The sequence below is a fragment of the Vicugna pacos genome, chromosome 20 (assembly GCF_048564905.1).
Source record: "Vicugna pacos chromosome 20, VicPac4, whole genome shotgun sequence".
Lineage (NCBI taxonomy): Eukaryota > Metazoa > Chordata > Mammalia > Artiodactyla > Camelidae > Vicugna > Vicugna pacos.
The window spans coordinates 25,746,072-25,774,047 of record NC_133006.1 but is presented as its reverse complement, the minus strand read 5'-3'; the positions used below and the strand labels follow the sequence as shown (position 1 = coordinate 25,774,047).

The window sequence follows — 27,976 nt, the reverse complement described above, 5'->3', positions numbered from 1 at the left end:
CATCATCTGGAGTCAGAGTCCTTCCAAAACACCTTCTTCATTGCTGCCTTCACATCCTTGTTCCGCAGTGTGTATATCAGGGGGTTGATCATGGGGGAAACGATGGTGTAGAACAGAGATGTGAACTTGCCTTCATCCTGGTAGTAGTTGTTCCTGGGCTGGGTATAAGCATAGATGGCTGTGCCATAGAACAGGGAGACCACTGTCAGGTGGGATCCACATGTCCCAAATGCTTTTCTCTGCCCTACAGCAGACTTTATTCTTAAGATTGCCCTGACAATCCGATCATAGGAGAATATGATTAATGCCACAGGTATGAAAAGAATGATGACACTGACAAAGAAGATCTCTGACTCATTCCTAGTGGTGTCAACACAGGCAAGATTGAGCAAAGGAGGGACCTCACAAAAGAAGTGGTCTAATTTATTTCTGCCACAAAGTGGTAAAAGGAAGATGAGCACTGTCTGCAATAAGGAGTTGGCAAAACCAACGAGCCATGAAGCAGAAGCCATCAGGGCACAGAGACGAGGGTGCATGATCACTGTGTAGTGAAGGGGCCTGCAAACAGCTGCATAGCGGTCAAATGCCATTACTGCTAACAGAATGCATTCTGTACCTCCCAACCCCAGAGACATGAACAGCTGAACTACACACCCACCGATGGAGATAGATTTGTCTGCTCCACTGAGATTAACCAGGAGCTGGGGAACAATACTGGTAGTGTAACACAGGTCCAGGAAGCTTAGGTTGGAGAGGAAAAAGTACATAGGGGTGTGAAGTTGTGGGTCCACATGGGACAATGCAATGATGGCTGAGTTTCCCAGCAAAGTGAAGGTGTAGAAAATCAGAAGAACCACAAAGAGGACTAGCTCCAGTTGAGGCCTGTCAGAGAAACCTAGCAGGATAAACCCGGTGAAAGAACTTCCATTTTTCTGTTCCATCCTTTGTTAGTCAATGGTTCCTGTCAAGACCAAGCATTTAGCAAATTATAAAGGGTAAATTCAAAAAAGTGAAGGGGGTGAAGGGGGAAATCTACCATGTTCTATGACATGGTTATTGGACTTTATATGCAACTATCTGAATAAATGATGTACTCATTGAAATTGAAGTATCTTATTCATTTATCCTACACTATCAGAAAATGTAATATATTGACATTTAAAATAAGAAAAATCAAATAATGGCCTTGAGTTTCCATCAATGATAGGTATAAGAGGTCTTTTTCAGATTAAGTTTAATAGGATTTAAAGTACTATAATTACATATGTACATTTTAGAGAAATTGTGGATGAGGGTAAAACATAGGAAAATGATCAGAAAGAATAAGAAAGATGCAAAGGGAGAAAGTTTATTTTAAATATGTATCTCATAAACCTAAAAAATTGGATTTGTACATGCCTCACATGAAACAGAATATAGTACAAAATTACCAACAAAATGCATTGAAACAGAAATTTGTGACCTAGAATGTATTGATAGAAAAGATTAAATTACATGCAAAATATCACCAAGAGTGCAGCACATAAACTTTTTGGCAGAATTATTGTCTCTCTACTCCTAGTAAGTTATATTTGTTCTTTCTATATAGTAGCAAACAATTAAATACTCAGAGCCTGAAAATAACTCCATTCAATTATACTGCTTAATTATTGCCCTCAAGATACCTAAAATTACTATACCAATTTAGCAAGAATTACAAAAATTCATTGGGTGTGCATAGTCTATTCATATCAGAAATCCAAAATCTAGCACTTACCTCTTCTTTCTGTTGATTTCATTTTCACATATTACCAACAACTAAATTGTGAACAATTCCTACAGGAGGTAGCATTATTCACTATAAATATTCTAATCAAGATAAATATTTTCTAAAGCTATCCAATCGTGTAATCTATACACAAACTGTAATGCTTTACATCACTCCCTATGATAATTAAACAGATAAATACATAGAGATAAAGATAGATACATTGTCACTGCAATGACAGGTTAAAGGTAAAATGTAAAGCTAATACAAGGAAAGGCATTAAGAAAATGACATTTTGGTATTATAAAATTATAAAAGTGTCCATCTACATTACATTAATTTTATATATGCATCTTTCTGGGAGCTATTTTGAAGCATTAGTTACACTAAACTAAACACATTGCCAGCTCTAAAGTTAGTTGACTACCATTTTCATCCAACTATTTCTTAGCATGATCAAACACTGACTTAAGTGGCATCAGAAAGTGAATAATTTAGCTCTAATTCAAACGGTTAGGCATGCAGTAAATTTTTAATGCTCCAAAGACTTCTTATATCTGAATCAGCTTTAGGTGTAGACTCACAGATGTGTGAAAGAAATTGATACAGAACTGGCATAAAATAAATGTTAATTGCATCTGAATAAGGGAAAAGTTAGTCGTCAAATGAAAGAAGAGGTAGTGGTAGAAGGGTCCTGAGAAATATCCCTCCATCACTGACATAAGTGTCCTCCTTGTCCCACAATTTAGTTACAAGGAAAGTAAACAACCAAAAAGATCAAGAGCCTTGAAATATAAAAAGCACACATAATAGGTTAATTTAATATATCATATATGAGAAGGATTAAACTAATCTAACTTTACACTCAATCACAAAACAGTATGGAAGAGCACCAGATCACATAGCTCCCAAAACATTTAATAAAAATTCTCACATTTAAAGTTTGAAAAATTAAACTATCCACAGGTTGAAGGCTGAACTGATGTGCTACTTACGGTTAATAATACTAATACTGCTAGTATTGTTGAGTGTTTGTTCTATTCTAAAACATTGACATACATAATCTCAACTATCCCCACCAAATTTTTTGAAGTTTATTAGTTTATCTTTTACATTTGAAGAAATAGACTAAAGTGGTTAAATAATTTAGCCATGTTCATTGAAATCCTAAATGTTTTAACACAAATCAGGTATCTTTAATATCAAAGCTTGTGATTTTAACCAACACATTACTTTACTGTCAATAAAACAAATATATTAAAATTCAGAGGACATTGTTGCAGGTGACAGGATGTAGACTTTCACAATATTTCAACCTTCCTTTGATTTCTTATAAGGATGTGATTTGTGGTATCCACAAAAAGTCTATGTACAAAAATTTCATAATAGCATTATAAAATTATAAGAGCTATGTGAATGTGCAATGATAGGATACATTTCCCAACTCACAGCTGCTCGGAAGACCAAATAAAAAGACATGATCTGGTCTCACCCAAACATATGCAAATATTGATGCACTCATCTGAAATCATGAAAAAAGATAAAACTTGTCAAGATGTACAAACCATTTGCTGACTTACAGAATAATATTCACATATTAGTAAAAAGGCCACTGAATGGCTAACTATCTGACAGGTATAAAAATGAATGATTTTAGGTTGAAAAATAAAATATCAGGTAACTAAAATAGAAAAATGGATACAATTGTCTCTGTGCTACAACTGCTTCCACTCCAAGTGCAGGGCACATTGGAAGATGACTAGGATGCTAAGGTCATAGTCTGTCTTCTTTGTATTTTTTTTCTCTTTACAATTTAGGAAATTATCCTTTAGTGACTTGGATATTGGAAATTTCTAAGTGTACGATGCACTACCCACTGATCTCAAGAGTACACTCTGCTGACCTGGGTCACACTGTTCCCTTCCTCCTTTCTTACTCAGCATCCATCCTTCCTAAAGATGTTTGCACTGCCACAAAAGATAATCTTCCAAGAGAAGGAGTATTTTTTGGCTAAGGTTAAATGAGAAATTTTCATTTCTTTCCTACAACATTTAAAGAATTCTGTTATTATATTGGGAATCATCATCTATGTTAAGATAAGCACCAACTGACCTAACGCAGTAAGAAATATTGATCTGTATGAGACAAACTACATAAATAATAATGACTGGAAATATTAGGCACATTCATCCTAGCTACAAGAACAAAGAATGGTGTCCTTGGTAACCATCATGATATGATACGATATAGAGAAGTCCTGTAATAAAAATTATATATGAATTAATACTTGAATACAAAAAATAACTGAAAAAAGCAAAGTATATATATATATATATATTTTATATAGAAAAGATTTTAAATAGGTAAAATAAAAATGAATAGATTCTATGAGACAAAGGTGATATTCTGTGTAATAATTATTTAAAAAGGATATATAATAGGAAATGACATCTCATAAGAACACAATTTTTTTACTGTGCTAATCAAGAGTGCAGGCATCAAATTAAGAGGTTAAATGCTTAGTACTGACACATATCAGGCGGTAGAGGTAACAGCCTACAATTACAAAAATTGTACAATACTGACATAATATAACTAAAATTATAGTGGAAGAATAAGTATATCAAAAAACTAGATGCTCAGTATGCAAACCACACATTTTAAAGAAAAATCTCAAGATAATGTCTGTTTAAGATATTTCATAGAATACAATAGTCACTGATATATTTAATGTACAAACTCTGCCCTGACTAGTTCCTCAAGGACTCCTGAAAAAGTGCTGGCAAAATTTCTGCAATTTTAGTGCCATGACTGAATTGCTATTACTTTAATAATGCTTCTGTCTCATCAGTCTCAACTTGCCAACTCCTAAAGCAATACAGAGATTGAATTCCAGTCCACTCAACTTTATTCACTTTATCCAGATGTCCTAAGTCCGTTCCCTACCTCATATCCAAGTTCTTACCTTTAACACAGTGCTGAGGATTGGAACTTGGATATGTAGAATCAGGAAGCAAGTTGTGTGGAATGAGTGCAAAGGTTGATTATCCTAGCATTGGAATATCCTTAAATTTTTCTTAAGCAAGAAGATGCTTTCTAATAGTGACTTCAAATATCTTCATGTGGTACTCAAGGTCTCCATTCTGTCTAGGTGGTAGAAAGATGTAGGAAGGCAATTTCAAACTCTCAGTATTATATCTCAATATAGTGTCCCAGCCCATTATGAGCAGCATGAGAGGGTGGTATGGAACTGCTCTGTAGTGGGGGTGGAGGTGTACTGCGGGAGAGGCATGCTTAGCATGCATGAGGTCCTGGGTTCAATCTTCAGTACCTTCATTTAAAAAAGAAAGAAAGAAAGAAAGAAACTGCTCTGTGACTTGGCTTGTGAAACCTGTTTACCTGGCTAAAGTCTCTCTGGGGAATGTATGTCCTCTACTGTTAATTAGCTGATGTCACCTACCTGTCCAGAGATTCCAATCCTCAGGGAAAATGAATCTCAGGAAGAATGCCAGAGGATGCCTAATCTGCCTCTTTTATAATTTCTTATATTTGACAGAGGACACATAATTCGTAGTCCTCCCAGTTGTCTTAGCTCTCATCTTTGAATGACAGAAATTTTACAAAACACTTAAGATTTTTTCTCACAGTTGCAAAAAAAAATTGTACATATAGAAATAAGAATTCATTCGGTTACTAGGTCTCAAGAGACATGTATAAGAATGTTCATAGTGGCATTGTTTATATTAACTAAAACCTGAAAACAATCCAAAACAAACACCTATCAACACTAAAATGGGTAAACTGTGGACTATTCATACAAGAGAGTACTATCCAACAACAAATATGAATCAACTACAGCTAAATAAAAAAAAAAGAGTTTATTTAGCTGTTCTCTTACAGTATCTACCTAAAGGCCAATTAAGTTTTCCATGATAGTTTATTAGCAAGGCTCCATTGACCATTACAATATATCCATGGTTTAAGTGGCAGCTGTAAAGAACATATGCTTATACACACTGAAATGATTACCTCTAAAGAGAATTCTGGGAGTGAACGTCAAAATTTTAGCTGTATTGTTTACATTTTTCAAATAAATAAATAAGTGTACTGTTTAAACTTAAAAAAAAAAACTACAGCTAAATAAATCAGAATGATGTCCTTCTCACAAAAATGTTGAACAGAAGGTGCAAGTCACAAAGTAATCAATCCCTCTACATAAAATTCAAAAACAGGTAAAACTGTTATTTCTGAATGCAAACATGGGTAGTAAAACTATAGCTATATTAGGAAAATATGGTCAAAACTAAAAATAATATCAAAATGCTTATTATAACAAAGTCAAGAGCAGTGGGAAGAAAAGGGATGCAATTGGGTAGAAGCTGTCAAAAGTACGGTCCACGTTCTAGTTCACAAGGGTGGAGATATCATGAGTATTCCCTTTTCAATTATTCTTTAAGCTGAACATATTTTATATATAGAGAGAGAGAGAGAAAGAGAGACGGGGTTGGGGGAGACACATCCAGAGAGAGAAAAACCGTCAGAAAGAGACAGCCAGAGGTCATAATGAGCAACACATATGACAATGTTACACCCAATATTATACCTGTGACAATAAAAAAGCAGAAAGCAAAGATGCTATAATTAAAATAATATAAATTATTAGAAGTATTTTTGGAAAAGATCAATATGGCTGATAAAATTACATTTGGAAAAGCTAAGTTTAGACAAAAAAGAAAAATGATTAGGAATTTGTAAGGAATCAGATAGGTAGACTGGAAGGAATACAAGTCAAGGAATAATCCCTACTGATCTTAAGGAAAGCAGTATCAGTGAGAAACAAAAACAAAAACAAAAACAAAAACAAAAACAAAAACAAAAACAAAAACAAAAACAGGAATACTTCTCCACCTGGGTCCAGGATACCATGCTCTCTGCAAAGCTAGAATAGTGAGGACAGCTTTTTATCTGAAATATCTGAACAGCATCATTAAATTATTGCATGGATTATTACTGGTCTCTGAATTGTTCCTAGCTCTCTGATTCTCTTCCTCATTATTTGCCCTCTATCTGAGATAACGAGGAGAAAAAATTAATGCTACCACCCATGTAATGTTGCCTTCCTTTTGGATTTCTGTGGTTACCACTGATAAGTGAATAAAGAGCCCAAATGAGGAAAGGGAAAAGGGAAAGGCTCAAAAAAAGGGGGGGGGGGGGGAAGGGGGAGATGGAGAAGACAAATCTAGAAGGAGAAATAACAGGAGCTGAGAGAGACATTAGATATATGAAAGATTTGAGTTAGAGAGCAGAAATATACACAAGTGACAACCAAAGGAAGATGACAGGAAAAACAGTAAAATGATGGGTAAAACAATTCACAAAAACTGAAAAAGCTCAGAATGCACTGAAGTAATTACTAGTGAGGTAAAATATAGTGCCAGACTACAGAGCAAGCATGTTGTTTAACTATTCTGTACTGAAAAATAATTCAATAAGAATAGAGTGGAGCAGAAATATTCCCCAGTTGTTGATAAGCTACAGCACTGCCTAGGGTGGGCATGGAGGAGCTTCAAAGAGGGACAGACACAGAGACAGAGGCAGACAGAGAAAGAACCTTCTTTGAGCTACTGCATTTTCAGGGTCTTTTTGCTGTAACAGCTTAGCCTTTAATTCAACTAACAGAGTTTTCCTCTCACCTCTCTGGATTTTCCTCCCAATCTCATTTAGAGTCTTATAATTCTCTACCAGCCAATCATTAAATGTTGAAGCGCCTCAAACCTCGGTGTTTGGTCCTCTTCTTGCTCTAAAATCTATCCCCAGGTAATGCCTTTCATCGTTATGGTTATGTCACTGCCAAAGCCCATCAACAATTCCCAGGAAATAAAAATAGAATCTGGGAAATAAAGTCAAATTTTTTTTTCCTTTTGTGCTTGGTCTCATTTCAGTTGCTCATAGGGTGCTGTGTTCAGAGGCCTTGCATTGACACCTCAGCTCGGGGGACCGTGTGCAGAAGTGCTGCACATGACACCACAATTCAGGAAGGCTGTAGTGGGCCGTGCACAGAGACACTGCGCCCGCGAGCAACACACCTGCATCTGCCCTGAGAACCTTGTCCCGCCCCCTTCACGTGATCCCTGTAAAGCGCCACCTGCTTTATGTCCTGTAGGACAGAGAATGTACTCTAGGGTAGGAGCTCACACCTCTCCATTCTTTGATCAAAGAATAAAACTTTCCTTTGCTTCTGAACTGAACTCTGTGGCCCATTCTATTGGTTCAAATGACACCAGGCAGGAGGACCCTTGTTAGGGCCTGACTTGAAAGGGTGGGTAACAGTTACAAATGTTTTTGATAGGCAAAAACTCCAAAATTTGTATTTATAATCAAGATTATTTTTATCGGCCCCCTGAGTCTGTGTCATAGCCTAGGTTTTCCCAGAAAACAGGGCTTGAAACAAAGGCTTATGCACAAGTACTTAATGCAGAATGGGATACAGTACCATGAGTGAAAGAAGGGGACAGAACAGGGAAGAAAAGTGGGCTTGTCGAGGATACATTATCAACTTTGCCATCAGTATGGAGTAATTGGGTGCTCCGTCACATGTCTCTCCCTGAAGCATATCTTAGTAGACATCCCAACAGATTTCTATCTCAGAAGAAAAAAGGACAAATAATCTGCCCATCAGCTCTCATTCCCCATTGGTCAAATTATCACTCTGAAACCCAACAGTTCCATGTATGGTCCTTGGTGACAGACCCCTCTGTGACCCCACTTATTGTTGCCTGGGAAAAGAGCTTATAGAGATACACTGTGACCTCCTAGACCCTTCATGTGGAACAAGAACAGGCCTTAACAGTTTATATTAGCAGGGTAAAGAATGCAGAAACAAAGGCAGGACAGTCAGGCAGGAGAGTAGCCATAACTTAAATAATAAATCAATCACAAGGACTTGGAAATCCGCCTTCACCATATGAATAACCCAGGTCATCCTACTAGAGGATGAGACCACATCAAGGAGACAGAAGCCAAGCCAGCTATGGCCCTCCTAGACCAGTAAGCCCTGAATGGACCCATTAGTGAACTAACTGCAGGCATTTGAGTGAGTCCAGCCAGGACTAGAACAACTACCCAGCTAAGCTGAAATTGCTGACTCATATTATTGTGAGATAAATAAACGATTGGTGTTTTAAGCTAGTAATTATTCGAGTGATTTTTTTTCTCTCTTTTTCTTATTTCTTTCTTATTTGTTCTTTCAGGACCTCTTGGGAGAGAGATATGCTACAATTCTTCCTGGAAGCCTATGAACAACTTCCAGATCTTTTAATTCCGAGTCTCCTAGGGAATTATCTGCCAGGTACATCATCCCCAGGGTTGCAACTGGGAAATCCACAAGGGGGATGAAGTAACTATTACTGGAGTTGAGAGAGCTTGTCAGGATTGGGTTCCCAGAGGCTAAAAAGAAGCTATAAATTTCAATGTAGGGGAGTCCTAAGGTCACTCCAGTTCTCCCTGCAGCAGATATAGCCTCCCCAAGAATCAGCCCATCCCTCATCCTTGTATATCCTAGGGGAAAGGCAACATTCTCCCTTTTCCATTTTTCCCATTACCCTCGAGGGAGACTTGGAAATAAAAGTCTCTTTGCAGAAGGTTCCTGTTATGAGCATCTGGTAAGTGCAATGGGAAGTGAGTAGGTTTGAGAAAAAAGGAGAAAGTCTTGTCTTTATATTTTTTTCAATCTTAGTGAAAATTTTATGATTTTTACACAGTTATAGAATTTACTCAGCTCATTTCATGTATTTTTCATTGTTTTATCATGTTTCCAAGAGTGAAAACATTTTGTCCTATGGAAAATTGAGGGGGGAGGTAATGTGTCTTCTGTTACGTACACTGCCACCACTCATGCACTAATGAAATCAATAAATGTTTACGATTATGCATCCAAAGTATATTCACATGAATATAACTCCTTTCTGTCTCCTGTAGATTATTGAAAAGCTCGTTCTGCTCCCTCCATAGTGTGTGTTTCCTCGAAGATTTCCTTCATACATTCTCTGTAAATGAATGTTTCAAAATTCAGATCAGTTCTTTAACAGAATCAAAGAGCTTAGGATAACAGTTAATTAGAGGCTTGAGTGCAAATGAAATAGTAGAAAAAAAATGTAACTGCCATTGAAAGAATTGGGTAAATGAGGTTTAAAATGCCCATAGGTATGAATTAGGCCAATGGGTACGAGCTTAGCCCAAGCTATGAACAAAAAAGAAGGAACCTCTGTCTTCAGAACACAGTTTAGGAAGAATCCAGTTTGGTAGGGCAGGGAGGTCAAAGGCGCAAAGCTGCAAAGGTGGGAGGGAAAATAAATAGGGGAAAATCCCTTTAGCTGATCAAAGTGATTAACACATGAGTCAGAGCTGAAGGACAGCACTATGTGGTTCTCTGCCTTCTTCTGCAACTCTACTTTGTCCTTCCCTCTCTGCAGCCAGGTTTCCTCTATTATTCAGTCCACACAGCATAAAGTGGCAATAACTCAAACTCTAAATTTTCATATCTCCTCTGTCCAAGAACTTACCTACTTCACCTGGCAATTCCCCACCATGCCCTAAAAGCCCTGAGTGAAAGGGCAGAGATTTTGATGACAGAAGAAAGACGGTTACAGGGACCATTTTCTCTTGGAGATTTCCCTTCAAGCAGAAGTGAAGGATCTACACACTACAAGTAGTTACTGTCAACGTAATGAGGCATTCTGCAACTTACGTGCAAAGTGGAGAAAGACACTGGCACTTTGGACTCCAGAGAACCCACAGCTACATGAGCATTAGTCGCATTAGCAGCTCTGAAAGCATGAGTGCCCCGATACTGCATCATTTTTGTCAAAGCAGGCAGAACAGTAGTGAGAAGCAACTTAGATCAGAAGGGGAAGAAAGTAGAGGATTCCATCCACCAGGCAGAGGGCAGAGAGCTCATGTGAGAACTTCCTGCGAACCCTAAATAGAAATGATGGCAAATGATAAAAGCAGAGATTTCTGTTGTGCCAGCGCAAATGTGGAGGTAGGGGAAAGCACAGCAAGAAGAAACCTTCCAAAAAGGACTGTTAATAATTTTCTTTTTTCTGCTTCCTGAAAAGCTCAGAGCCTGCCCTCCTCATCTATGTCCACTTGACATTCCACAGTGAAAATCTTGTAGTCTCCACAGCTGTTAGAGAACACTTTTCCAACTAACATTTTTGAATGCCCTCTTCATGGCAGGAGCATGCTAAGTGATGTGATACAAGTCTAACCTCTGTTTCCTGAAACTATAGCAGCCTGTAGGCTCAAGAGTAGGAATAAACAGCAGGCTGTTATTTTATCTATTATTACAATCCCTGCAGTCCATGGAAAATTGCTTTAATTATGTCTGGCAATTCTCAGGAAGTTCTCACATGAGCTCTGTGTTCTCTGGAGTCCAAAATGCCTCTGCCTCTCTCCACTTTGCATATATGTGTGTAGAATACTCCTCTCTTCCATTCAGTTTCATCATTCAGTCACTGAAAAAATAGTCCAACAGAGTCCCTCCATTTTCTTCAGTTTCTTCCCCTCGATTCTCCATCCCTTTGGCTAAGACACAAGACAGTGGGGCTGGGCAAAGAACCAATAATAGAATCAGAGATGGTGTTGTCTTGCATCTCTGGCATGTAGCTCATTCCACCAAAATATCAGTCTGTCTTCATAAACAAATATAAGTCTTTGTTTATAAAACTGGGTTTCCCTACACAAAGATGAATAAGATTCAGTCCATGTGCTCTCCAAAATATCTCAGAAGCAAGGAAGAGTCACGAAGACAAAACAATAAATACATAAATATTAATATTTATAGATATTTATACCTTCTATATTTATATAATTATATATTTTATATATTTATATATAATTTCAAATGCTATATAGCCTAGAATGAAAATCACTATACAATATACAAGGACACATATTTCTATCCCATATAAGAAAAAACTTCCTAAGGCTTTAAAAAGTACATTCATTTATTCAACAAATACATATTGATTGCCTGCTGCATGTCAGGCACTATTCTATCCATACAATGATTTTTTTAACATAAAATTTTTGTTTTTATAAACTTTCCATTTTATTGATGCAGATTAGAAAATAAATATAGAATTATTTTTTGAGAAACAAAAACATCCCTCATAGTAGTGAGTGATATGAAGACAAAAAGCAGAGCAATGCAATAGAGAGCAACTTGTGGGAAGCTTTAGATGGAGTAGTCAGAGAATTTCAAAATGAGAAAAGTCAGATAGACAAAAAGTTTCAGTGTAAATCAGGAAATTCTATGGATGGAAAATTCAGCATAGTAAGAGATGAGACTAGAGAGGTGGAAGAGGATTATGAAGAAACTTGTAGGCCACAATAAGGAATTTGGAATTTGAGTTGAAGACAACTGAAAACCATGGGAAGTTTTTAAGAAGGGAAGTGAGAAAATTCTTGTTTTTAGAAGGATAATTCTTTAGGAAATATGAAAGAAAGATTGAAAGTGGGAAGACTATAAGAAGGGAGACCAATCTGAGGTTTATTACAAGTACTCAGATGAGAGATGGTGAGAGTGTGACACAGGCAGTATAGTTAGGAATGAAGAAATACAGGTGTGAGAAAAATCAGATCAACAGGGCTTGGTCACGAACTGGATGAGTCAAGGATAATTCTAAAGCCTCTGGCTTGGATTTAAAGCTCCTTAAGGGTAAAGACCATGTCTTTCTTATTCACCACTATTTATCAATGCTTAGAACAGTGACTTAGTTGTGGTAGATGTTAAAAGTATATTTACTTAATAATAATATTCTTTCTCCCCAAAAGTAATATCAACAGGGCTTAGGTAAAAGAAAGTCTAGAGCTGACTCCCAAGTGCTCTTTTCTTGAATAATTAGCTACGTTGTGCTGCTGTTTATTGATAAAGGGTACACAAAGGGAGGAACAGTCTTTGTTCAGGGAGAATACGATTAATTCAGTTTGGGAAGTATGAGAAATAAGGTATCTATGACATCCAAGTGGACATTCAAAGAGCGCTGGGAATAGGAGTCTGAATGTGAGAGTTGCACTGGAGAAACAAATTTGGAAGAGACTGGCGTATAGATAGTATTAAAGCCATGGGAGTGAATAGACTCATCCAGGAATATGTATAGGATGAAAAGAAAAAAAGGCATAAGACAAAAACCAGAGAAATGCCAACATGTAAGGGGCTGTCAAAGGACATGAATTCTGTAAAAGCAAATGAAAAAGGAATGGGCAGATAGATTGGAGGAACTCTTAAAAATAAATCCAAGGAGGAAATGAATTTCCCAAGGGAGAATTCTAGGTCAAACACTGTAATGACTGAGAATATCCATTGGGTTTTTCAAGACTTGAAAGAGCAATTCATTGGAGTTGCTGGGGCAGATTGGCATGAGAAGGAAATAAGTGGGATGTGAGGAAGTCAATTCTGTAAGGGGTTGTACAGGGGAAAGAAAGGTCAGGAAGTAGCCAGAGGTAGACATGGATCTGGAAAGGAACGTCAAACATGGAAGAGACTTAAGCTGAAAGTATGGGTGCAATAAAGCAGGAGAACATTTAAGTTACAGAAAAGAGAAGTTGAGTTTTAAAAGAAGTGGGAAAGGATGAGATCACATGTATAAGTGTTAACTTTTTCAGGAAAGAAGGATATTGCTTTTGTTGTAAACAAGAGGAGAGGAAAAAGAGGAAGGATGAATAGAGATGTGGATAAGTTTTCTGCATTTTGTCAGGGAATTGGGCACATCCATCTGATAGTGGTTTCTGTTTTCTCTGTGAAACTACAGTAAGTGCAGTAAGTGATGTGAAGGGACATGATGGAGTAAGAAGTATGAGAAAAGAAGAAAAGATTTAAAACAGCCATTTTGGAGACTGGGAAAGAAACCTGCCTTACCCCTATTCTGGCTTTGTCAACTATGGTTTGCATTTACTGAGTAATCATTATTTGCTAAGAGTTTTGCATACATTAACTCATTTCATTTTCACAACAACCTTTAAGGTGAGTACAATTGTTACATACGAGAAAACTAAGATTTAGAGAGATTAAGTGACGTGAGGTCTGGTTTCAATGTGGGCTAACTTCAGCGCCCACACTCTCCAGGATCTTTTCTCTCTCTCAGAGAGTCCTTCCTTCTTCTGAAACGATCTCATCTGTCTCTGTGAGTATCTGTTCTCTTAATTATTTTCTATGATAATATTTTTCCTCCACAACCTTATTCCATGTTTCTTGGATCAGGAACTCTGTCTTCTATTACATAGTGTTTTCTAAAACTCCGAGAAATGCAAGACCCAAAGTAATAACGATATCTTAGAAACATGAAGCCCATTTTTGTAGTTATGGTTAAAATATTACAAAACCATTAAAAGAGAAACTTTTAAATCAGCCCCCTCCCCATTTTGGCATAACTTTTTCTCTGTGTTCTCCTTTAGTATTACCTATATGTATCATATAACTACATGTGTTATATAACTTTTTTAATTACTTGTAAGTATTTTCTTATGGTGCTTATAGTCTTCCTGTAAACTATTTTTTGGAGGTTTAACTTTTTACACTTGTCAAGCACTTTACTATATTTTTCTTTTGCATCTTAAAAAGATAAGAGAGTTTATTTACTTTTTATGAATCCTAAAATGGTAGATGTCTGACTTATTTCCAAGAAGAATGGTTCATATGGTGTTGGAAAAAACTTGGAAAATTTTCCTCATTTAAATCTCAATGTTTAGCATGGAGTCATTTAGTGTGTCAGACTCACAGATACCTTCCAACACAGCCAACAGTCAGGCAGCCACACAAAATGTAGAATGTGCAAGAGTTGGTATCAACATCAAAAGTAGGAAGACAATCTTTGCCCACTGCAGGAAGAGGTACAGAGCTCTCTTGGAAATCTTGGATGAGGTGAGGTTCCAGTAAGGGAGGATAAATGAAAAGACACTGACGAAATGGAAAGAACTACCCAATGTCCAGTAAGGCTTGGGAGAGAGCATCAGAGAGGAGGTAGGATGGCCTTAAGAGAAAATATTCAGTAAATGGGACTAGACAAGGTGAGTATGTAAAAAATAAAAGGGGAAATTTTTTTTGTCAAAAGTATTTCATCCTCTAGGTCTTCATGCAGATAGATTCAAGCAATGGAAAAGGAAAACCAAACCAATGTCTCTGAATTTCTCCTCCTGGGTTTCTCAAGTTGGCCAGAGCAGCAGGCACTCCTTTTTGCAGTTTTCCTGTGCGTCTACTTAGCAGGGCTGTTTGGAAACTTACTCATCTTGCTGGCCACTGCCTCAGACCATCGTCTCCATACACCCATGTATTTCTTCCTTGCCAATCTGTCTGTGGTAGACCTCTGCCTTCCTTCCTCTACCGTACCCAAGATGCTATTAAACATCCAAACACAGACTCGATCCATCTCCTATCCTGGCTGTCTGGTTCAGATGTATTTCTGTATGATGTTTGCCAACATGGACAATTTCCTTCTCACAGTGATGGCATATGATCGTTATGTGGCCATCTGTCACCCTTTGCATTACTCCACCATTATGACCCAGCCCCTCTGCATCTCTCTCGTGGGTGTACCTTGGGTAATTGCCATCTTGAACCCCTTCTTGCACACCCTTATGATGACCCGTCTGCACTTCTGCTCTAACAATGTCATCCACCATTTCTTCTGTGATATCAACTCTCTCCTCCCTCTGTCCTGTTCTGACACCAGTCTTAATCAGTTCTTGGTTCTTGCTGTGGTAGGGCTAATCTTTGTGGTACCTTCAGTGTGTATCCTGGCATCCTATAGCCTCATCATCTCTGCTGTGATGAAAATCCCTTCTGCCCAAAGAAAACTCAAGGCTTTCTCCACCTGTGGATCTCATCTTGCCTTGGTCATTCTTTTCTATGGAGCAATCACAGGGGTTTATATGAGCCCTTCATACAACCACTCAACTGAAAAAGACTCAGCTGCATCAGTAATTTTCATGATCATAGCCCCTGTGGCGAATCCTTTCATTTACAGTCTAAGGAACAATGAGCTGAAGGGGGCTTTAAAGAAGGCTCTATGTCAGAGCAAGATCTCCCAGTGATTCATACTGGCCAAAAGGAGTTAGACAGAAAGCAAATCCTAATGAGATCATTATTTTCATTTTTCATCATAATCACAAAGTTGTTACTAAACACCTAATCAAACTTGGCACCTACCTAACTTCGCTACAAACTCTAGGAGTGGCATAATTACAGGCCTTATCCATTTAAGTTCCCTAAGATATTAATGATGTGGGCAAATATTTATATATAAAGTCCCTAAAAATCACAATACAACTATGTAATTGACATCTGAATGCATCATAAAGACATTACAGATGGCATGGGAGAGCATAATAATTCTCTTCATTATTTGCTATTTATTTCCCTTTTATTATTTATTATTTATTTAAAAGGACTGTCCCAGAATGGACAGGAATAGGTAGCCACATTCTCATGCATGAAAAACAGCAGAGAATAAAACTGCTATGTAATGAAAGATTCAAACCATAACTGCAATGTGAGGTCAAAAAAAGAAGATATTGTTAAAGGCTTAAGAGGTTAAGAAAAGCTTCAGGGGGAAAACAGCACTGTAATCTGGGTCTTGGCCAGAGGTAGTTACATAGGAATGATAAGAATATTCAAGATATGTGAGGAAGGTATAGCTCAAGTGGTAGAGGGCACGCTTAGCATGCATGAGGTCCTTGGTTCAATCCCTAGTACCTCTTCTAAAAATAAATATATAAATAAACCTGATTACCTTCCCCCACAAAAAGAGAAAACAAAACAAAACCAATACGTGAGGAAGATTTGTAGGTAAGAAGGACCATGGTATGTATGAGTAAATGCATTGAATACATTAATCTTAATGTGGTAAAGGGTCCATATTAGGGATTGGTGAGAAAGAGGGATGGATTATTTCTCACCCCAATGTTTTATATTTGTTCATGTTTTATGACTATATTGTATGCATTTCCTATAATCTGTCTTTATTCTCTTGTGTAAAAAGCAGGATTTATATCTATTGTCTATGTATATATCTATGTATCTTTGTGATAGTCTACAAAGAACTGCCTGGGAGGCTATTAATCGTCATTTTAAATTTTAAAAATCTGTGTCATTTACCCTGGAACATGCAAAGAGTTGCCTATATGAGAAGTAGACCCCACTAGCAATGGAAAGCCTTTGTGACTTCTGATTTGAAAATCATACCTGATTTAACAGATTGTTTCCTGTGTCCACAATGTCCCCCAGAGCCCTGTAAAGTGCGTTTTTCCATATACCATATGTCCCATACTTTAAGTCATACCATCCCCAAAAATCTCTTCAAAGCTGGTTTTAAAAAAAAAAAGCTCAATCATTTTTATGTGATGTGATAACTGATACACAGAAATAAAGATAAAAAGAAAGAGATTAAATATAGAGAGATTTTTTAAGACATCCTGCCATAAATATGTGTTTGTTTGTTTATTTACGATGAGAAGATCTTCTAAAAATTACCCTTGTGGTTTTTACTCTTCTCTGATGAAAGAGAGATCAGAAAAATTTGTTGGAGCATGTAAGGACCGGTATAAAAAACACTGGATGCAAAAAGAGAAGCAAGAGCAAAAATGAACCAATCTGTCCACAATTCCCTATCTCTTGAAAGATCTTTGTATGCACCAGATATCTTAATTGCAAAGAAACAGAAATCAATTCTTCTCAATTAAGCAGAAATAAAATTTAATGAAGGAGTACTGAACCTTTCACAAAGTTTCTGAAATGGCTGGAGAAGCAGGCTCAGATGCTCATAACCAGACCATTGCAAAAACAACATACATAACCATCCTATGACTTAAAGTCACTGTCATTAAACACTGGATGCTACGGTTTGATCCATTAATGCTGTGTGCCAGAGACACTAGATGCCATCACTAGCCTGCTGCCACTGCTGACCCAAGAACTGGCCATTTCTGCCACTGCCACCACCATCAGAGAGATTTTTCCACTGCCTCTAGTTTTGGTTTTACTTATCTTTGATCCAAGTTGCAGAGAGGCTGTATCTGATTGGTCAAACACGGACAATATGTTCTTGCCCTAAGTACAAAGACGACTGAGAAAGAGAATACCTCCAGTTTTCCCCTGTACTGAACACCATGCTATGCTTCCCTGATCCCCTTTCCAGAATGACAGACTTACTCTCTCAGTTGTTGCCAGCTGATAACCCTTTCTAACGGTACTGTCAGAAATTGCCCTCAACTGAAAAAGCAAAAAAACCAAACAACAACAACAACAACAACAACAACAACAACAGCAAAACAGCCTGGTCCAAGGGCTGCCTAAGGGCAAGCTGCATCCAATGACTAGTCTCTTGAAGTGCTTTAAAGACCTTACCCCCTCAACCCAATTCAGGACAACTCTGAAGGGTTATCTTTGTTCCATGGGAAGAGCAGAGACTTTTGTTGTAATTGCATCACAGCCCAACTTCTTCTGCCCAATGCTACTGCCTTCAATCCCTCACAGGTGTTAATCCCAAAATCACTACCTATAAATTTCCTGCATGCTAATATGTGCTTTACAGAATGCTTCTCTTGGAAGCCAGCGTGTGACACCACCTGTGACGAAATAGTTACGAAAACATTCTTTGAAAATAATTTAATAAAACTAAAAAAAATAACATATTCAGAAACAGAAAACATATTCTACCACTTGAAATCAGACTTCAGACAATACTACAGTAATCAAAGCAGTGTGATATTGGCACAAAAACAGACATATGGATGAATAGAACAGAACAGAGAGCCCAGAAATAAATCCACACACCCACGGTCAATTAATCTTTGACAGCAGAGGCAAAAATATACAATGGAGAAAAGACAGTCTCTTCAGCAAGTGGTGCTGGCAAAGCTAGACATCCGCGTGTAAATCAATGAAATTAGAACGCTCCCTCTCAATGTACACAAACATAAATCAAAAATGGCTTAAAGACTTAAATATAAGACACGACACCACAGAACTGCTAGGAGAGAACACAGGCAAAACATTCTCTGATTTAATCATAGAGATGTTTTCTTAGGTCAGTCTCCAAAGGCCACAGAAATAAAAGCAAAAACAAACAAATGAGACCTAATCAAACTTACAAGCTTTGGCACAGCAAAGGAAACCATAAACAAAACAAAAAGACAATCTATAAAATGGGAGAAAATATTTGCAATTGATGTGGCTGACAAGGACTTAATTTTCAGAATGTACAGACAGCTCATACAACTGGATAACAAAACAAACAACCCAATCCAAAAATGGGCAGAAGACATAAATAGACACTTCTCCAAAGAAGATATACAGACTGACCAGTAGGCACATGAAAAGATGCTCAACATCACTAATTATCAGAGAAATGCAAATCAAAACCACAATGAGGTATCACCTCACGCCAGTTAGAATGGCCATCATTAAAAAGTGTACAAATAACAAATGATGGTGAGGGTGTGGAGAAAATGGAACCCTCCTACACTGTTGGTGGCAACGCCAATTGTTGCAGCCACCATGAAAAACAATATGGAGGTTCTTTAAAAACTAAAAATAGAGTTGCCTATGATCCACCTGAAACATATAATATTGTACATCAATTATATCTAAATTTTAAAATGTTTAATAATAAATAAGACATGATAGTAGAATGTCCACATGGTTGGAAGTGGGGCGGGATTGGTACTCTGATTTAAAAAACAAAAACAGTTATCACTCTGGCTGCTCTACTGAGAAAGGACTGTGACAGACAGGTAGAAAGAAGCACAGGGCTCACTTACGAGGTTGTCAGTAATCCAGAAGAGACGTAACAGAGGATCAGCCCATCTTTAGAAGAATGCATGAACACAATGCTATATTCACTGGAATATTATATAGTAATGAACATTTTAACTAAACAATACGGATAATTTTCAGTAACATACTGTTGAGTGTAAAGAAGCAAATATCAGATTACCTATGATATGATGCCTTTTAGACTAAAAACAACTAAAATTAAGAGCATATATTGGTTAGCCATAGTGTGTATCAAACAGAACTATCTTTTTAATTAATAAGGGAACACAAAACTTGTAATTACCTCAGATTACAGGAGGTATGGAGAGAGACAAGAAAAAGAGCTGCAGTAAAGTTGTCAATGTTCTAGTTCTTAGAGACACTTTAGGATCATGCACAGACTTCTTGAGCCAGGCGTTATGATTAATCCAGTTAGGTACATCTGCGTTCCATCCGGGTTGGGGGATAAATTAAGAGTTCAGGAAAAAAAATCTTCCTAGAAACCCAAAGGTGAAGTTGGAGCTGCGTCCCTGCTGCGTGGGCTTTCATTTCACTGCCCTAGACTGAAGTCAAGGACGAGGCCCCATAGGAGTAGAAGAGCAAGTTTACTACTACAAACGGGAGACAAGACGCCTCCTCCTTCCAGCTCTGAGAACTGCAAGACGGTGGCGAAGACGCCTGGGAAATGAAGTCCGAGCGCCTGAGGAGACCCCGAAGGCTTCCGGGAATCGCAGTCCAAAGCCAGCCCGTCTCCTTCTGCGCAGCCTCAAAAGTCTCTGAGGAAGGAAGCCTTGAGAGGTCGTGCAGCGCCGTCCTTCCACCGGAAGTGTCCGATCGAAACCAGCCCTGTGGGAGAGGTGAGTCCGGTTCTGGGGACCCAGGAGTCCGGCCCTTTGTCCCCTCCAGATACCCAGTCCCTATCATGTTCCCCTTGGGATTTCAGCAGCTCTGTGGCGCTCTGGACGCGGGACCTCAGAGGAATCCCAAGGGAAGGTGGAACTAGGTTTGGCGTTGGGAGAGCGTTCGCGCCCGCCTATTTCGCGGAGAGATAGGGGTTGATAGGGGTTTCCATAGTTACCCCCGCCGCGCGTGACGTCATCGTTGAGCGCTGAGAGGGCGTGGTTTGGGGGGGCCGCGGGCCGTCAGCTTGCAGAGATTCTGGGATCGCTGGTAAGAGGAGTGACTGGTCCCAGTCGGGCGGGGCGAGAGAAACTGGCGTCTGTCTAGGATCAGATGCTCTCTACCAGAAGAAACTGCCCTGGGGTCCGCCCCCGAGGCTTGCTTCTCGTGGGAGGAGTAACCCGACATTTTGTAGGAAAAGTGGGGACAGCTCTGGCATCCTCGTGAAATTTACACATAGAGCAAATATTTAGTGAGTATTGCCTGTGTATCCGGGATGCCATGAAACCAACACTGAGCCCCTACCCTCTTTCTAGAATAAGAAACAAGACAGTAAAGCAGGCAGTCGTAAGCCTGGAAAGTTCCTCAGTGTGAGAAACACAGGCGCTGTGGGAGCCTCCCCCATCAAGCACTTCAAGTCCCCTGCTCTGCTCTGTGACCTGTGCTGGCTTTCCCCTAGCTCCCATCCCTTCACCAGCAAAACCCTTCCCCTGTCCTCCTACCGCAGCATACACACCAGGAAACTACTCATCCAATAGGAACCCCGCACTTTACAGAATCTCCACCTTCCCCAACATAACTAATTACTCTTTACTCTCTGTTCTAATAGCATTTGTTTAAGTATCTGCTTAGCTATTTTTGTAGCTCTCCTCAAACTTAGTGATTGTAAGGCACCAGATGTTCAATAACTGTTTATTAGGTTAAGGTTACTAAGACATTTGAAACCCAGCTTTAGGGAGGATATATCAAGTCCTTAAGAATTAGATAATTTTATCTAGAATTGTGGACAGTTTTAGGTGGATGGGAAGTGATGGAACACCTAGAGGCAGCACTTTAAGCTATCTGGGGAGATAACATATGTTGTAGAACCAGCTACTTAGCATGATAATTAAAGTTGAAACTAGGAACTGTGGATTCTATAAGCCTGCTCCACTGTCCATCTTCCTGTGCTAAATGAGATAATATCCATAAAGTATTAGGACACTACCTGGTAAGCACTTAGCACATCTAGGAAACATAACAAGAAGTGAAATTAGATCTCTATAGCTAACGAATGTCCCAGTAAATTATGAAGGACTGAGACCAATATACCATAGCTCTAACCCCCCATTTACCCCTCTATCATTGCTAAATTTTGTTCTTACATATACCCACTCAAACTGTTTTCCAAGGTTCAGTCTGAACCTGTGATCTTCATCTCATACTCTTAGAGAATTATTCCAAATATTTATCTTCAACTGCCCTTTCCATGGATTCCATCTGAATCTATATTTCCATTCCTAGCTCCTTTCCATCAATCTCTTAATATCTGTTGGAAATGTTTTTCTAAGTGGATGTCTCATTACCATCTTAAATAGAAAATACCCAAAACACAAAGCATCTCGAAATTTCCTAGTTTCCACTTTGATCCAGTAATTCAACAAATGTGAGAACTTAGTAATAAATATCAACAATGCATGGTCCTTAACCTCATGGATCCCCTGTCAATTGATGGAGGAATAAAAGCCAAGCAAATAAGAATAATACAAGATGATAAATGTTGTATCCACAAACATTGTATGTTGGGAACTGCAGGAACTCTTGAGTAGAGCTGATGAATTCCTTATCAGAGAGTGAAATTCTTAGTCACTGCAGTTATACCCTGCAAGCTGATTTTACCATCAATCTGTTCTTCATTCCTACTTCCTCAACTCTTTGCTGTCCCTTCTTATTTGTCTTTCTGGATCTTTCTCATCCTTTATTGTCCCCACCACCTGTAGGAAATATTTGCACATACAGGCACACACACACACAGACACACACACACATACACATTCTCTCCTTACCCCAGATACCTTAAGATACTCAATGTCTCTACCATACAATTTGTTTAGTACTTCAGCTTTCAACATTTATCAAACATTTTCAATGTGTGTGTCATGTGAAACAGATTTTGTTATTTAAATGTTTTGCATCCATGTGTGTTTTATGTCGTTTCTTTCCAACCATTTTGCAAACTCCTTGCAACCTCAAACACTATTTTTTAAATTCCTTTTATCTGTCCATCAGAATACAGAAAATCCAGTGTACCCCACTACCTGAGTCAGCGTCTCCAGGGTCAAGGCCAAGGAATCTGTTTCTAAAAGGTTCCCACATGATGATTAGGCAGTAAGCCCATCTCTGAATTCATTTTCTTAGGAACAACTGCTATATAACTTCTAGCCCAGTACTTTGCTTGTGTTAAGATTCTTGATAAAGTACATGTCTGTGCAACCATCAGTAGTCAGCTTGCTGAAATGTTTAGTAGAAGGACCTGAAAGATTGATACTGATACTTGCATTTTGCTATTGTACCCTAGGGCTTCACCTCTAAATTCCTTTTTTCAGTTTTTCAGTTCAGACCCCAGACTGACCATTCTCAAGAGCTGGTAAGACTTGCGGAACTGTTATCTAATAATAAGACTCATAGAAGACTGATAAGCAAATCTCAGTGCTGGTTTGTTATACTTTATTGGTGATATGATAGGCCTCAATGTTCAGGACATGGATTGAGCCGTGTAACTAGGAAGGCAGAGAAGGAACTGTTAGGGCAAAAGGAAACCTCTCTCAGACTTTCGGGGATGAAGCCAGTTACACTGACTGAAATTGTTAACCTATGGCTCTCAAGAAAAGTTGCCCTATTTTATTATTTCAGAGATTTATATGTAATCCTAACATTCTAACTTTGTATTTTCCCCACACTTATAAAATATAGTAGCTTCTGTAAGTTTCTATCTTTTCATATTGTGATCCATCCTAGAAATGAACAATTTTTAGTCTGCACAAGCAGTTTGTCAGGTCATTCTGCTCAAAAGCTTTCACTGGCTACCCGGTGCCTAAAAGATAGACTGAATTCATGAACCTGACATTCAAGGCTTTCTTCAATAAGGCCTGTGTCTCTATAATTTCCTTATACAAACCTACTCTCTTTTTGCTTTCTGGCTTCAGTGTTCCTACCGTTAACCAGTTGCTCAAGCAGTTTCCTTGCTTTCTTATTTCTTATTTCTCTCTCTCCCACATCCTAGTCAAATCCTATCCATTTGTCAGAAGTTAGTTTTTTTAATTAAGCTTTTCCTTACCATTGCAACCTACTATACTCTCTTTCATCTCCGGCTTTATGAAGCACTTCTGTCATTTTTCTCTTTTGGTTGTGATTTTCTTTATGGCTACCATAGAACTTAATTGCATGTAACAAGTTAACTTTTAGTATTGCCTTATACTTATATTGTCTTATCTTTAATGTTTGTAATTTAAATTATCTTATTTTTAAATAAAATTTTAAGCTGATTTTAGGTAGAAATTATGTAACAGTTGTGCCCCACAAAGCAGGTATTTCAGTGCTTTTTTTTCTTTTTTATGAAGGTACTGGGGATTGAACCCAGGACCTCATGCATGCTGATCTTATGCTCTGCCACTGAGCTATACCCGTCTGCCTTCAGTGCTTTTACACAGAGTAAATGCCCAGCAAATCTTTGTATAATGGAGAATGACTATTTTTATATGATCTTTCATCTTCCTAGACAGTAATAGTATTTTTTTTTATCCCTCAGGAAAGTTCTTGAAACTGAAAAAGGCCCTTCACAAAACAGAAGCAGGGTTCAGATAATAGATTTTATCTCAAAATGACAACAGAGCCAAAGAAAGCTGCAGCTCAGGACCTGCAGGAGGATGAAGGACTTCTCATAGTGAAGATAGAAGAGGAAGATTTTGTCTGGAGTCAGGACACTTGCTTACAGAGAAGTGATCCCCTCAGGCAGGAGCTCTGCCGGCAGCTGTTCAGGCAGTTCTGCTACCAGGATTCCCCGGGGCCCCGCGAGGCACTGAGCCGGCTCCGGGAGCTCTGCTGTCAGTGGCTGAAGCCAGAAACCCACACCAAGGAGCAGATCCTGGAGCTGCTGGTGCTGGAGCAGTTCCTGACCATCCTGCCTGGGGATCTGCAGACTTGGGTGCGTGAACATTACCCAGAGAGTGGAGAGGAGGCAGTGTCCATACTGGAAGATTTAGAGAGAGGCACTGATGAAGCAGTACTCCAGGTACAAAGGGGATGGGAGATCTAAGACCTCCAGGGTGGATGAAGTGCCACAAAGGGAGGAAAAAAAGGGCCTGAGATTGAATATCTAGTGAGATCTGTGGGAGTTCTTAGTTCAGTGTGCTTTTATGTCTCCTTTCCTCCTTTCATATAGTTTGGTACTCTACTGTATTTTACAACTGAGTCAGACTTAATTCTTCCTTCCCCAGTTTTGTATTACTACAGGAGTTTCAGTTTGTTTTTGGAAGATGCTTCATTCCAACAGGGATTCTCTCATAAGCCCAAATATACTTTGTTTTTCTCAGGTTCCAGACCATGGACCTGGACAAGAAATATTCAGGAGAAAGGTGGCACCTCCTGGACCAGCACTTAGTGTCCAGTTCCAGCCAGTGGACACCAAGGACCTTCATGGTTCTTCAGAACCCCAGCTCCTATTGGACTGTGGTAAGGGGCCATATTCTCTGCAATTCATGTCACTGAAGAACTGGGGCAGTGAACCTCCCTTCTCACACTAGTCTTAGGAACTGTAGATGGTCCTATCCTTTATTACTTAATGAGAAGTAGAGAATTTTTTTCCTATGTGTCACTGGCCGACTGAAAAAAAAGAAGAGAGGTAACTTTGTATCTTATCCAGAATGTCTCCATTTTTTTCATTTGTTCTTTATCCAGAATATTTCCAAAACGTGGGATGTTTTCATGTTATGAGCAAATTAAAGGAAAGAAAATGAATGAGTTGAGAAAATGTCAGGGATTGAGAAAAAAAGCAAAAGGGGAAGAAACACATGCACAGAAACAAAACACATTAATAGAGAGGCACATGTAGTGACTGACAAAAAGGCAAATATGTGATGATAAACTCAGAAATAGAGTGTAATTAACAGACACATAGAACCAGTCCCATATTGTTGCCTTTTTTTATTTTACTTTTGGTCTTACAAAGCTCTCTCAATGTTTTTATAGAAAGTTGTCCATACTTCTGATAACAACCTCCATGGAATCCTCATTGCTGTTCTAGAGCTCATCATTTGAAAAAAGTTCATGGGCTCAGTATCACTTTAAGTATGGACAGTCCAAAAATAAACCCAAGAATGAATTACAGTAATTTTTTAAGTACCCAAATTCTGCTTTCAAGTTTGTTCTAGAAACATTTCTATCCACCCCATCTAAAATTGTAAACTTCCCCCACCCAAAGACCAGCACTGCCCAATCCCCTAATCTTCTAATTTCCTGTTCTAGCTTATTCTAGATGAAAGAAACCCTGTAACCAAGAGGGGCTGCCTGATACCAGAATAATACAGAGTCATGAGCGCACTATAGATTGATGAGCTAAAAGGTAGGAATTGTGAGGACTAGATTATAAACGAGTCCTGGAAACCATCGGAAGAGTTCAGATGTGTTTTAGAAGAAATTAAAGGTTTCTGAGTAGGGTGTAAGAGGATGACAGGGCTAATGGCAATTAGTCTGGTAAGGGTATTTAGAATGACTCAAAAGAAGAATAGCTCAGAGTCAAAATAGCAAGTAGGCTGTTGCAGTTATCTAAACAGAAAGTGGTGAGGTTAGATAGTAACAGAAATGTAAAGAAAGAGGTGTATATGGGGGACATTTAGCAAAAAGTGATGATAGAATTTGATTATCCATGGAGGATGAAGAAGAAATGAAATCCATCTTTCCAAGATGGATTGGAGGGATAGACGGGTGGGAGTTTTTCCCTCTGAGGTCAGAGTCATTATAGCTTGACTTTGCTCAGTGCATCTGTGTCCTCATCTGCTTTCTTTGAGATGGTGCCTCCCTTTCAGCCTCTGAACCTAAGACTAGAAATGTATCATAGACCTAAACTTCCCCAAGATCCTTCTCAGTCACATTGCATAGTTCTTTGTCTTTTCTTTGTTCCCCACCCCCACCTCCATTCTTGCAGGTGATGACCCTCTTCCTAATGTTTTCTATTGTATCTGCTCATCCTCAGATGTCTGTTTCCTCTCTCTGCCAACCACTGCATACATTACTTTCTTTTACCAGTTTTTCTTTCTTTTTTGTCCTTGTCCGTTACTCCTCTCATTTGAAAGGCCACAGTTTTAGAGTGGCCAAATGAAGTACCAACATTTAACTATCTTGGGGGTACCTCAAATATTTCTTTTCTTCCAGTTCAGCAAACAGGTATTTACCACTTTATTTTTTCATCACTATTTTAGATAATGGGAGTGAAAACAGTGGATCCATGCCAAAGCTGGACATTTATGATAAAATGGAATCACAGAGAATTATATCAGGGAGAATTTCAGGATTTGTGTCAGAAGGATCTGCTGAGCCTCAAGACGTCTGTAAGCCTGCAGGCAGGATAAAGAGGCAACGGGAAAAAGAACCAGGGGAGTCTCAGAGATCACCGTCTGCTCAAGATGGAGGTTTTAGTAAAATCCTCACTCACAAAAATACACTTACAGGTGAAATAATGAGCCATGATGGATGTGAGAAAAGCCTAAATCTGAACTCAAATGAATTTACACACCAGAAATCTTATAAAAACAGTACCTATGACCAAAGTTTCAAATGGAATTCAGATTTTATTAAGCATCAAAGAATTTATGCTGGAGAAAAAAACAACCAATATGGAAAGTCTCTCAAGAGCCCAAGCCTTATTAAACATGCAGCAGTTTTCAGTGGAGAGAAAACCCATCAGTGTAACGAATGTGGGAAAGCTTTCAGACACAGCTCAAAGCTTATTAGGCATCAGAGAATCCATACTGGAGAGAGACCCTATGAATGTAGTGAGTGTGGGAAAGGCTTTGGGGGGAGCTCAGATCTTATTAGACACCAGAGAATTCATACTGGGGAAAGACCCTTTGAATGCAAAGAATGTGGGAGAGCATTCAGCCTGAACTCACATCTTATCCTACATCAGAGAATTCACACCAGAGAGAAACCCTATGAATGTAGTGAATGTGGGAAAGCCTTCAGAGTGAGCTCACACCTTATTCGACACCTGAGAATCCACACTGGAGAGAAACCCTATGAGTGCGCTGAGTGTGGGAGAGCCTTCAGTCAGAGCTCACACCTTAGTCAACATCAGAGAATTCACAAGAGGGAAAACCTCTTAATGTAAAGAACTTAAATTCACATGGAAATAGCAAAATATAAAAAACACTAAATAAAAAATATTGGGTGAGATGAATGAGTGAAAGACCAATGTCTCTTTATTCTCTCATTCTCAAGTTTGCTGTTCTGCGTATGGTCTTCTTTCTGTGAGACTGGGAATG

The 27,976-nt window shown here is 38.6% G+C and overlaps 4 protein-coding genes across 10 annotated transcripts in view; 2 read left to right on the top strand and 2 right to left on the bottom strand.

Annotated features, from left to right (window-relative positions):
* The window catches only part of LOC102527007 (olfactory receptor 2B2), a 187,042-nt gene that overhangs the window by 126,815 nt on the left and 32,251 nt on the right, over positions 1–27,976 (bottom strand). For 2 of the 3 annotated variants that reach the window (XM_072945511.1, XM_006215256.4), the window contains exon 1: positions 19,864–19,976. The exons of the other annotated variant lie outside the window; for it this stretch is intronic. The gene's annotated coding sequence lies outside the window, so the exon portion shown is untranslated. Of the gene's footprint in view, positions 1–19,863; positions 19,977–27,976 lie in introns of those variants that run through there. 3 annotated transcript variants of the gene reach the window in all.
* Positions 3–19,915, bottom strand: LOC140687758 (putative olfactory receptor 2B8). Its single transcript, XM_072945518.1, has 2 exons — positions 19,864–19,915; positions 3–961 (listed from the first exon to the last, which is right to left on the bottom strand). The coding sequence occupies exon 2, from the start codon at positions 939–941 to the stop codon at positions 3–5; it is 939 nt and encodes a 312-aa protein (XP_072801619.1). The 5' UTR covers positions 942–961; positions 19,864–19,915.
* LOC116284405 (putative olfactory receptor 1F12P) lies at positions 14,900–15,838 on the top strand. Its single transcript, XM_072945821.1, has one exon. The coding sequence runs from the start codon at positions 14,900–14,902 to the stop codon at positions 15,836–15,838; it is 939 nt and encodes a 312-aa protein (XP_072801922.1).
* ZNF165 (zinc finger protein 165) lies at positions 20,361–27,900 on the top strand. Of its 5 annotated transcripts, XM_072945486.1 has the most exons (5): positions 23,035–23,085; positions 24,059–24,149; positions 24,247–24,729; positions 25,031–25,169; positions 26,915–27,900. In XM_072945486.1, the coding sequence occupies exons 3-5, from the start codon at positions 24,319–24,321 to the stop codon at positions 27,820–27,822; spliced, it is 1,458 nt and encodes a 485-aa protein (XP_072801587.1). In that variant the 5' UTR covers positions 23,035–23,085; positions 24,059–24,149; positions 24,247–24,318; the 3' UTR covers positions 27,823–27,900. The 5 variants fall into 5 exon arrangements, with proteins under 5 accessions (XP_006215316.2, XP_072801589.1, XP_072801587.1 ...); XM_006215254.4 differs by lacking the exons at positions 23,035–23,085; positions 24,059–24,149 and adding an exon at positions 20,361–20,416; XM_072945488.1 differs by lacking the exon at positions 24,059–24,149 and having other exon boundaries at positions 23,014–23,085.

Excerpts from the sequence above, each read along its gene's own strand:
- LOC140687758 (XM_072945518.1), bottom strand. The coding sequence starts at position 941 with ATGGAACAGAAAAATGGAAGTTCTTTCACCGGGTTTATCCTGCTAGGT.
- LOC116284405 (XM_072945821.1), top strand. The coding sequence starts at position 14,900 with ATGGAAAAGGAAAACCAAACCAATGTCTCTGAATTTCTCCTCCTGGGT.
- ZNF165 (XM_006215254.4), top strand. The coding sequence starts at position 24,319 with ATGACAACAGAGCCAAAGAAAGCTGCAGCTCAGGACCTGCAGGAGGAT. Across the intron at positions 24,730-25,030 it reads CTGATGAAGCAGTACTCCAG|GTTCCAGACCATGGACCTGG; the intron begins GTACAAAGGGGA and ends TGTTTTTCTCAG. Across the intron at positions 25,170-26,914 it reads CCAGCTCCTATTGGACTGTG|ATAATGGGAGTGAAAACAGT; the intron begins GTAAGGGGCCAT and ends TCACTATTTTAG.